The sequence below is a fragment of the Camelus ferus genome, chromosome 34, assembly GCF_009834535.1.
Source record: "Camelus ferus isolate YT-003-E chromosome 34, BCGSAC_Cfer_1.0, whole genome shotgun sequence".
Classification (NCBI taxonomy): Eukaryota; Metazoa; Chordata; class Mammalia; order Artiodactyla; family Camelidae; genus Camelus; species Camelus ferus.
The window spans coordinates 16494891-16505209 of record NC_045729.1 but is presented as its reverse complement, the minus strand read 5'-3'; the positions used below and the strand labels follow the sequence as shown (position 1 = coordinate 16505209).

Genomic DNA, 10319 nt, shown 5'->3' with positions numbered 1-10319 from the left:
GACAGGTATCTTGGGCCTCTGGAGGCGGGGCGCTCAAGGCTGTGATTTGTCAGGGAAATCTCGGCCACCTGCTCCCCTCATGCAAATGACCCCTAACCCCTGACAGCTGCTCCTTGGGCCTCCTACCCTAAGCCCCGTCTTCCCTCACCGAGCTTGGCTGAGACTTAGGGCAGCCTGATCCCTCTGGTTCTTGCCTTCACAGCCCCAGCAGGACCCCGGGTGTCATGGGGGCAAGGAGTGGGTCCAGTTTATGATAGGAGTAGGGGACGGGTTGCCTTCTACTTGCGAGTCTTTCTCCACTCAAAGCAGGGCCAGGCCTGTTCATTCTCCTCGCTGGATCCCCTGGACTTGCCCCCACTCCCCCAGGATCAGACCTGGGGGCAGCTGGTTGGGGTTTGTTCAGAAGAAGGATTATCCAGATCAGTCCCTTCTAATCTCAGCTCCTGCCTGCACCCTCCCCATATTCACTGTAACCTGCTTCCCCCACTACCCTGAGCTAAGGAACACAACTTGGGGTGTTGACAATGGGCCATCTCTCACCCTCATTCTCTGTCTCCTGGACTGGTTGCTAGGTAGGCCCTGAGGGCCAAGATCATTGCCATGGGTGGGGGCCAGGGCCTGGGGGGCCCCTGGAGCTGTGCTTGCTGCTGCTCCTTTGCACCCCTCCCAACCCTGACCCTTAATTCCTCACAGCTTTGCTCTAATCCCGTGGGGCCTGATGCTCTGCTCTCTGCCTCGAGAGAGACCGGCTGGGGGAGCACACATACCCCCCCCCCCCCGCCGCCAGGGCTCGCTACAGGGGGCTGCTCCTCTGTATCGCCCCGCACTCCTGCTCCCACCCTCCCCCGGGCTGGGCCCAAGTCTCTCTGGAAGCCACACATCTCCCTCCCTGTCCTCTCCCCCCACCCCTGCCAGCTGATTTCATTTGCCTGACGTTAGCCCTACCCTTCCCTGTCAGTGCCCCCCCGCACCCCCCAGCCGGGGCCAGGCCAGGCCAGCTCCTCTGGCAGTAGAGCCGGGGCAGGTGACAGGCGGGCGTCGCAGCTGAGGGAGTGAGGAGGCACCCGGGAAGCGGAGCTGGAAGCCTAGAAGAGGTCCAGTCACAGAGCCCAGGTAAGAGGGAGCTGGCCCAGCTCCGCCCTCCGGGGCTGGGGGCTGCAGGGAGGGCGGGCTGCGCCAGGGCTGGCTGGCTGCACCCTTGGAGGGGCTGGCAGAGCAGGGGAGGTGGTGCTAAGCACCCAATCATTTCTCTCTTTGAGGGGTGGACTCATGAGGAGTCCGGTGTGGGGTGAGGGCCTGGTGGGGATCCCCTGACACCTACCCCCATTTCTGGCAGGAGTAGGAGCCACCCCTCAACCTTGCAGCCATGGGGGAGATGGAGCAGCTGCGGCAGGAGGCGGAGCAGCTCAAGAAGCAGATTGCTGTAACCCCGGGACCCTCCTGCTAGGGGACCCCCGAAAACATGGAACTGGGGCATGAGGGAGTGTGGCCTGCGGGGAGGGGGCTGGATTCACCCTTGAGTAACACCTTAGAGACCCCTGACCTGGAAGTGGCCAGAGACTTTCTGAACTTAGACCTCATATTTGGGGTGCCCCCAAAACCCTAGAGCCCCAAGCCCACCTACCTCAGATGACCATGCACCCCCACACCCCACCTTTACCCTCCCCTGATGCCTGCTTTCCCCCCAGGATGCCAGAAAAGCCTGTGCTGACATTACTCTGGCAGAGGTGAGCTCTCCTATCCCCCGACAGGGCTGGAGGGGATGCGAAGGGAGGGATGGGATCTCCCTGAGCAGCCACAGCCTGGTGCCCAAGCTCTAGAACAGCACGTCCTTGGAATGAGGAATGACATTTATTAATTCATTCAGTAAGCATCCTGTGAGGTCTGCTCTGGGCCGGGCACCACGTCAGAGACCAAGGAGGAAGATGCCGTCCTATCTCCGTCCGTAAAACAAGAGTGATCACCCCCTCGCAGGGTGGTGAGGATGAGGAGGGGGCAGTGACTTGTAAATCAGAAAGCCCCTGGAGGTTCTCATTACTAGTTGTCTAATACTGCAGTTTGGCGGTTCTAAGATGCATGTTTTCACATTTTGACATTTCGGAAATCAAGATGCATCCACTGGAGGGTATAGCTCGGTGGTAGAGCATGTGCTCAGCATTCACAAGGTCCTGGGTTCAATCCTCAGTACCTCCATCAAAAAACAAAACAAAACAAAACAAAGATGCCTCCAACAATTAGTGATGCCTCACAACTATCGTTGGCAGGGTTTTTCTTTCTCAGTGACCCCTAAAAGAATCATGCTTCTTAGAGTTGGTAGCACCTCAAATTGGATGAAATGTTAATAATGAGTAAATATTTACTGAAATTGAGCCAGACACTGAGCTAAGTTACTTAAATATATAATTTTATTTAATTTTCGTGGCAATCCCCTAAGGTAGGTGCTAGAAACCTCATTTTACAGAGGAGGAAACAGGCTCAGAGAGGTTAAGTAACTCACCTGAGAAAACAAGTAAATAGAAATTCAAGTCTATTGTCTCTGGACCCCCAGCCTAAGTCTAGAAGCTGGATGGAGTTTAAGGGGCATAGGACCACAAAGTTCCGGAGGTGCAGTGCAGAGCCATGGCGCTGCCCTAGGTCCCAGTGAGAGCTGGCCGTGCTGCAGTGGTGCGTGAGGGCAGGCTCCTAGCGGCTGGGCTTTGCCAAATGTGTGCATCGCTTCCCAAGTCCCTGTGCAGAGGCCTCGTGTTGGCAGCTTGAATTAGTCAAGGTGGGAGTATTTACATGGTGGAAATCCATCCCCTCCACAGAGAAGAGGTGGTGGTTAGACCCTTAGCAACCTGCTCCGGGCCGCGCCTGTGTCTGTCTCCAGCATCCACATCTGTCTAAGCTACTCCCAGGCAGAGGCTGGGTTCTCTGAGGCTGGGAGCCTGACCTGGAGGCTGGCACGGAACAGAAACTTGTACAGATCAGTGGCTGTAACACTGACATGTGGACATGTGCCCTGCTCACTCTGATTTCTAATGTCCCCTTTCCTGCAGCTGGTGTCTGGCCTAGAGGTTGTAGGACGAGTGCAGATGCGGACCCGGCGGACGTTAAGGGGACACCTGGCCAAGATATATGCTATGCACTGGGCCACCGACTCCAAGTGAGGCTTGAGAGGCGTGGTGGGGATGGGGGGCAGGGAGGAAGGAGGCTTGGGTGACCCGAATGTCCTCTCCCCAGGCTGCTGGTAAGTGCCTCGCAAGATGGGAAGCTGATCGTGTGGGACACCTACACCACCAATAAGGTACTGTCGCCCTCCTCCCTTGGGGCTTGATGCCGCCCTGCTCTGCCCTCCCCACCGGGAGCTCGGCTCAGGCCCCCTGCCGCACGGCCTCCTGCAGGTGCACGCCATCCCGCTGCGCTCCTCCTGGGTCATGACCTGTGCCTATGCCCCATCAGGGAACTTCGTGGCGTGTGGGGGGCTGGACAACATGTGTTCCATCTACAGCCTCAAGTCCCGGGAGGGCAACGTCAAGGTCAGCCGGGAGCTCTCTGCTCACACAGGTGAGTGAGAGACCAAGGGTCCAGGGAGGCCCCGGGCCTGGCGGGGTGCGGCCCTCTAGCCAAGGCCCTGTCCTAACCGCCCCCAGGTTATCTCTCTTGCTGCCGCTTCCTGGATGACAACAACATTGTGACCAGCTCTGGGGACACCACGTGGTGAGGACTGAACACCGTGGGCGCTGGGGCTTGGGAGGCACTTCTGTGCTGGCCTTTCTCTGTGACAGCCTCCCCTCCCCCCTCAGTGCTCTGTGGGACATTGAGACGGGACAGCAGAAGACTGTGTTTGTGGGACACACGGGGGACTGCATGAGCCTGGCCGTGTCTCCTGACTTCAAACTCTTCATTTCGGGGGCCTGTGACGCCAGCGCCAAGCTCTGGGATGTGCGGGAGGGGACCTGCCGGCAGACTTTCACTGGCCATGAGTCCGACATCAACGCTATCTGCGTGAGCCCCATCTCTGTGCTCCACCTCCCGGGACCGCCTCCCACCCCCAGCACCCCGTCCTGTATCCACTCCCTTAGGCCCCCTGCCCCTTTCCCTTTAATTTTCCCCTTTGAAATAATTTCACCTTACAGAAAAGTTGCAAGAGTAACAAACAGCTCCCATCTGCCCTTCACCCACGTCCACTGTTAACATTTCACATTTGCTTTACGGAGAGGGAGGAAGTGAGGGAGGGATGGACAGACAGACACCAAGATGGAGGTGTAGGTATATTTTGTTACTTCTTCCCCTGGATCTTTTGAGAGCAAGTTGGAGACCTCCTGCCTCTTTACCCCTTAAATTCTTCAGTGTCTGCTTCTTAAAATCAAGGCCATTTTTACACAGCCACTGTCTATTTCTTAAAATCAGGAAATTTAACACCAATGCAATACTGTAGCCTACAGTCTATATTCAAATTTCACCAATTACCTCAAAAATAGGAATTCTTTTTCTGTCCAGCAATGTGCACCTCATTTCCCTGCCGTGTCTTTTCAGTTTCCTTTAAACAGGAACCATTTTTGACCTTTCTCTGTCTTTCATGACACTGACATTTTTGAAGAGTTCAAACCAATTTTCTTAGACGTCCCCCCCCCCCCCCGTCGGGTTTATCTGACATTGCCTCAAGATGAGATTCAGGGTATACATTTGTACTTGGCCCTGCACTTACACGCTGATCCAGCCAACTGTCGTGGTTGGAGTCTGGGACAGCCTCCGCCCATCTGGTGGGGTGACCCTGGGCAAGTTGCCCCGTGCTCTCCCCTGCAACGTGGACATAATGAAGGCCAGTGAAGGGTGTAGGGGAGCCCCGGCCACAGCTGGCAGGTGATAAACATCAGCGACCATGCAGGCCGAGGAAGGGATGAGCAGAGAGGCTAAGGGAAACAGCTGGGCCTGGAGCCACCAGGGCAGGAGCAGGGAGAGGGCAGGAGAGACAGTGGGCTGCCCAGGACTGAGTCCTGACCCCCGGCCATCTGTACCCCCAGTTCTTCCCCAATGGAGAGGCCATCTGCACAGGCTCGGACGACGCGTCCTGCCGCCTGTTCGACCTGCGGGCAGACCAGGAGCTGACCACATACTCCCACGAGAGCATCGTCTGTGGCATCACATCCGTGGCCTTCTCCCTCAGCGGCCGCCTGCTCTTTGCGGGCTACGACGACTTCAACTGCAACGTCTGGGACTCCATGAAGTGTGAGCGCGTGGGTAAGGCCCCCGCCCCCACCCCCGCTCCCCTCTTACTGCTGCTCCCTGACTACTGGGTGACTGACTCTGAGCTCTACCCCTAGAATCCAGTCCCCCTTGGTTCCCAACCTAGAACCATCTCCTTTCAAAGAAAAGTTGCTCTAAGTGGCCTTTCTCCACTGCCCAATGCCATAGCTGCTCCCCGCCCGAGGGGCCCCTCCCGTCATCCCCAGACCTGTGGACCCTGAATGTCCAGTCAGTTCTGGGTTCCAGGGGCATCCCTTGAAGGGAAGGGCAATCTCAGGGACACTGCAATGACAGGATCAAGGGGATCGTGAGTGACCTGAGGGCTCTGGCCCAAAGCTGGGTGATTCTTGGGGACTGGCCTGGTCTGAGGTTGAATCAGGGAGTGTGGCTTCTTCTTTTGGGAGAGGCCAGGTGCTGAATGAAGGTAATGCTGGCCAGAGAGTCAGGATCCAAACCTTAATTCTGTTGTTTTCTTTCTGAGCGCCCTTGGCCAAGTCACTTCTCTCTGGGCCTCAGTTTCTATTTGGAAACCCTCCCTGTTTTCTAATGCCCATCAAGGTGCCCTTGCTTTTTCTCCCAGCTCAGTGACACCTCCCAGTCCCTCCCCGCCCCTCCCCCACCCCAGGTTCTCAGGCACAGAGATTGGCCTCCAGAGAAAGCCTGCCCCTTAGGGCTAATCCTCTTTCTCTGGGGGCTGGAGTCCCACACCCCGCCTACCTAACCTAGGGCTCCTGTGTGTGACCATACACTCCCTGTCAGGCTGACTCCTCTCCCTTTTCTTCAGGCATCCTCTCTGGCCACGACAACAGGGTCAGCTGCCTGGGGGTCACAGCTGATGGGATGGCTGTGGCCACTGGTTCCTGGGACAGCTTCCTCAAAATCTGGAACTGAGGAGGCTGGAGGAGGGGGAGGTAAAAGGCCATGAAGACACTCAGCTGGCCCTGCCTTGCCCAATTTCTTTAAGATTTTCTCTTCTAAGACCCCAGCTGCCATTCCCGCCCAGCTTTCCCCTTTGAGGGCAGTGGGGAGGATGGGGAGTGTGCCTTTGGGAGGCAGCATCAGGGACATGGGCAGGGAACTGCCCCATCTCCTCCCATGGCCTCCCCTCTCCATGGTCCTGACAGCTTCTCCCTTAATCAGCAAGGATAATGCACCCCCAACCCCCGCCCTTGGCAGGCCTACCAGGCTTACTGTCTGAGACCTTAAGCCCTAGGATCCCTCTCCCAGAGCCACCACCTTTGTCTAGACCCAGGTGGAACAGGGTGCTCGGCCCCGTGACTATGGCTCTGGCACCACTAGGGTCCTGGCCCCCTTCTTCATGCTTTCTCCTTTGTCTACCTTCTTTTCTCTCCTAAAGCACTCGCAATAAAGCGTAGCTGTGATTCTTGCCTCCCACCTCACTTCTGTCCCCAAAAGATGCAGGTCCCACTTAAATAACAAAGTATTATGGGAGCAATGATAAAGGTTGGGGATCAGCTAGCTGTGGGCAGAAGAGAGGGTGGAGGCAGAAGCCCAAGCCTCCTGGGGAAGGCCTGAGATGGGTTAGGAGGAGAAGGTGGCTGGTGGGGTGTGCACGACAGTTCACACCCGCCTGCCTTTGGTGACTGTGTATTTGTCCAGGAGGGTTATGTTGAGAAGGGATCAGACTATAAAAGGCCTATAAAAAGCCAGAGTCTAGACTTTATCCTAAGGGCAGTGGGGAACAACTGGGGAGTTTTGAGCAGAGTAGTAACGTGATCAGTGATGCTCCTCTGGAAGATCATCCTAGCAGCAGTACAGGTGGATAAAATGGAGGGAAGGGAGCCTAGAGGGAATGGAGGGAAACAAGGTAGGAGGCAGGTGGCAAGAAAATGCAAGAGCAATAGGACAGAGGGGCAAGGGAGGGGATGAGGGAGAGATTAAAGATACAGAATCACCAGGATGTAGGGATTGTAGGGACTGAGTGCGAGGATAAGGGATAGTCCGAGGGAAGGATTCAAGGTGATGGCCAAGGTTCGGGTTTGGCAACTAGGTGGCTAGTGCTGTCATTCACAGGGATGGAGGATGGGGGAGGAGGAATAACTCTGGGGAGATCACAAATTCAACTTTAAACAAGCTGACTTTGAAGCGCCTGTGGGGCAGCTGGATAAAGGTCAGGCTTAGGCAGAGAGACCTGGACGTTACCAGAATACAGATGAGTGACAGCTAAAGTCCTAGAAGTGAACACCCAGGGAGAGAAAGGAAAGAGTCAAGGACAGTGCCTTGGGGAACAACAGGATTTAAGGGAGGTACGTAAAAGAGGCTTAGAGGTATCAGTGCGGGGGACACTCAGGCCAGGGAGCACAACACCCTCCCTCTCCAGACTGTCTTTCTCCATGCAGAAGACCCAGCACAAGGTTTAGGTATAATACTTAAAAACATCATTTAAAATCACTTCCTTTAATATACAGAAACATATAAAACACAAAGAAAGCCAAGGAGGCTCTGAGTCCCAGAGTTGGTAGTTTAGGAGGGGCTGAGGAAAACGAGCCTTTCCAGTCTCCCAGGGAGAGAAGGGATGAGAGGCACAGAGTGTCACTCAGCCCCTGGTGAACCCAGTACTGGGGCCACGCACGGCCTAGTTCTCCACCAAAGGAAAGTGCCGATTTTCCTTGTCCTGGCCCTGGCCTTGCTCCCATGCTCTTCCTCCAGTTTTTGGAAGTCGTCCAGTTCCCAGAACAGCCCCTCCTTTTAGTTCCTTAACGTTTTCACTCAGGGGAGAAGGCCGCTTACTCTGCAAAAGGCAATGTGCAAGTTGAGGGAGGGAGGTTGTTCAGGGGAGGGAAGAGTCGGGGAAAGGGCCTCCCACCTTTCCGTTGGATTTCCTAGTAACAGCTTTCACCCTGTGTCCCTTTACCTGCCGTGGTGTCAGAGTCCCGGGGGAGTTGTCATCCTGCAGGATGGTGAGAGGAGATCTTCCTAGTACCTTGCTGTTTGGTTTCCACCTGCTGCGCATGGAACCTAGGGTTGGGACGGAGTTAAAACAAGGAGCCAAGATTAGGGGCTTATAGTTTATTCCTCCTCCATTCATCCAGGGACATTATCCCAGAGTGTTAGCCCAATTTCTCTTCCCCATACCTTGCTCTTAGATTCTGTACCTGGAGATCGAGGTGTCTCAGGGTCTCTCAAGGGCTTGTCTGAGCCCTGGCTGCCCACTGGGGTTCCTGAAGACTGTCCTGTTTCCTCCTTGGAAAACACCTGCTTGGAAGGGAGCTCAGTCTGACTCCAAGGTGACATCTGATTCTCAAGGGAAAACTGGCTGTCCAAAGGCAAGTCCAGTTGAGAAGACGGAGGTGTCTCCAGGGGCAGAATAGGCTCTGGGGGAAGATCTGATCTGGGGTCTTCGGTCTCAAATACGTCGCTCAGCTGTTTCACCAGGGGGCTTGGTGGCTCTAGCGGGGGAGAAATGAAGTGAGACAGTGACCCTCTGATACAAATCATTCAGCAAGGAGGAAAAGATATACGAGCCTTAGGAGTCATGCCCTCGTGGGTGAGGGACTGGGAAGAGAGAAGGCAAGGCGAGAGAGAGCAAAATGTTGAGAAAAGAGTGACACAGGTCCAAAGCAGGAGGATGGAGCCCCCTTTAAAGTGGTGCCCTGAGAGGATAGCTTCATTTGACCCCACCTAAGGGTGCTAGGTGACGGCCTGAGCAGAATAACCTGAGCCCAACACTTACCTCCGCTGCTGGTCTTCATAGGTGTCCGTGCAATGCCAAGGGTAGGAGAGCGGGGATCTGAGTCCTGGGTCTGCTTAAGATCCTCCAGCTTCTCTCCTGCTGGCTGGTCTGGCTGTGGAGAGCTCTCCACCTGTCAGAACCAAAAGCTAGAACAAGTCTGGGCCCTGACTCTTCCCTCCCAGGTCCCTAACCTCAGGCCGATACTACAGGCTGGAATTGCCAAAGCCCTCAGACATCCAGCCTGCTTCCCCTGGTTGAGAATGTGAAAAACAAGGCCTCAAAGTAGGGGAGTGAGGGTAGGGTGGGAAGTGAGAGGTCTTTCAGAATCAAGGCAGTCAGGTTAGGCAGAGGCCCAAGAATTCAGACAGTGCCGCTGCCTTCCCTACCCCGGCCCGGAGTACCTGGATGGGAGTGCGCAGGATGCCGGCGGTGGGTGAACGGGGGTCCGCCACTCGAGAAAGAAGCTTGTTGTGCGGCGGCGGCCGCGCTGGAGTGACTGGGACGCTCTTGGCTGAGCCCATCTCAACCGGGAGTAATAGGATGGGGCGGGGCAGGGCCCGGCCCGGGCGAGGAGGGGATGCCTGTGAGAAGTGACTCAGGTCTCAGCCCTTACCGCGACCACGTTCAGCCTGACTCCAGACCACTCGATCTTCCCCGTTCCCCGCTGAGGAACCGCCTGGCCTCTGGGCCAGAGGTCTCTGTGGGGATAATGACTATTACAGCTGATAGGGCAGCTCCTTCCGGGCCTGCCCGGCCCTCGAACTTATCCACCAATTTATTCAAATCACTTACCGGGCCCCAATTCCACCTTTGGGTGCAAAGCAGCTCGATCCTCAGCTCCCTAGGCGGTTTCAAACTTCCCGCCACGCCCCTGCCTTGGCCCCATTGGCTGAGCCGACGCAGGCTGCTATAGGCCCGCTGTGTGAGACCCGCCTCCAGTGGAGGAAGTCATTGGGCTGAGAGGACGTCCATCATGGGGGCGTGGAGCCAGTGGGCAGCGGTTTGGCTGGCCCAAGGGAGACGCCTCCTTCATCACGGGACTTTTGTTCCATATGGTGCTGCGAGTTGTCCGTAGCGAGATTTTTGCGGAATGCCAGTTTTCGCTTTTGAGACTTTCAGTTTCATTATCATATGATTTTATTAAAAAATAGAATCATGAATTATTACGTTATTCTGCACAGATCCAGCTGGAGACAGAGTTATGAAGATTCTTCTCAGGCGAGATAGTAATCTTTATTGGTAGACAGTTAGCAATCACTCGACACTAACCCTCTCAAACCTCGCCTCATTGGACAGCCGCTTTTCAAATACTAAGAGTACAACTGCCCTTCTAATTTCCAATTGGACGAGCCCCCGGGAAGTTTCTGGGATTGACTAGTTTGAACAATCGTCAGTC

General features: G+C 55.5%; 2 protein-coding genes across 3 annotated transcripts; one reads left to right on the top strand and one right to left on the bottom strand.

The window, feature by feature from the left end:
• Positions 1–81: 81 nt before the first annotated feature.
• GNB3 (G protein subunit beta 3) lies at positions 82–6611 on the top strand. The gene is made up of 10 exons (XM_006176765.2): positions 82–1113; positions 1337–1423; positions 1689–1727; positions 3039–3145; positions 3223–3286; positions 3384–3546; positions 3633–3699; positions 3786–3987; positions 5007–5223; positions 6014–6611. Exons 2-10 carry the CDS (start codon positions 1367–1369, stop codon positions 6118–6120), a joined length of 1023 nt encoding a protein of 340 aa, XP_006176827.1. The 5' UTR covers positions 82–1113; positions 1337–1366; the 3' UTR covers positions 6121–6611.
• A 1020-nt stretch (positions 6612–7631) lies between these two features.
• Positions 7632–9819, bottom strand: CDCA3 (cell division cycle associated 3). 2 transcript variants are annotated; one of them, XM_006176766.3, is made up of 6 exons: positions 9716–9819; positions 9325–9504; positions 8924–9053; positions 8346–8639; positions 8105–8208; positions 7632–7981 (listed from the first exon to the last, which is right to left on the bottom strand). In XM_006176766.3, the coding sequence occupies exons 2-6, from the start codon at positions 9442–9444 to the stop codon at positions 7826–7828; spliced, it is 804 nt and encodes a 267-aa protein (XP_006176828.1). In that variant the 5' UTR covers positions 9445–9504; positions 9716–9819; the 3' UTR covers positions 7632–7825. The 2 variants fall into 2 exon arrangements, with proteins under 2 accessions (XP_006176828.1, XP_032329336.1); XM_032473445.1 differs by having other exon boundaries at positions 9325–9621; positions 9716–9757.
• Between the last annotated feature and the right edge of the window lie 500 nt (positions 9820–10319).

Excerpts from the sequence above, each read along its gene's own strand:
- GNB3 (XM_006176765.2), top strand. The coding sequence starts at position 1,367 with ATGGGGGAGATGGAGCAGCTGCGGCAGGAGGCGGAGCAGCTCAAGAAG. Across the intron at positions 1,728-3,038 it reads CTGACATTACTCTGGCAGAG|CTGGTGTCTGGCCTAGAGGT; the intron begins GTGAGCTCTCCT and ends CCTTTCCTGCAG. Across the intron at positions 3,146-3,222 it reads CACTGGGCCACCGACTCCAA|GCTGCTGGTAAGTGCCTCGC; the intron begins GTGAGGCTTGAG and ends TCCTCTCCCCAG.
- CDCA3 (XM_006176766.3), bottom strand. The coding sequence starts at position 9,444 with ATGGGCTCAGCCAAGAGCGTCCCAGTCACTCCAGCGCGGCCGCCGCCG. Across the intron at positions 9,054-9,324 it reads TCCTGCGCACTCCCATCCAG|GTGGAGAGCTCTCCACAGCC; the intron begins GTACTCCGGGCC and ends TGGTTCTGACAG. Across the intron at positions 7,982-8,104 it reads GGACTCTGACACCACGGCAG|AGTAAGCGGCCTTCTCCCCT; the intron begins GTAAAGGGACAC and ends TGCCTTTTGCAG.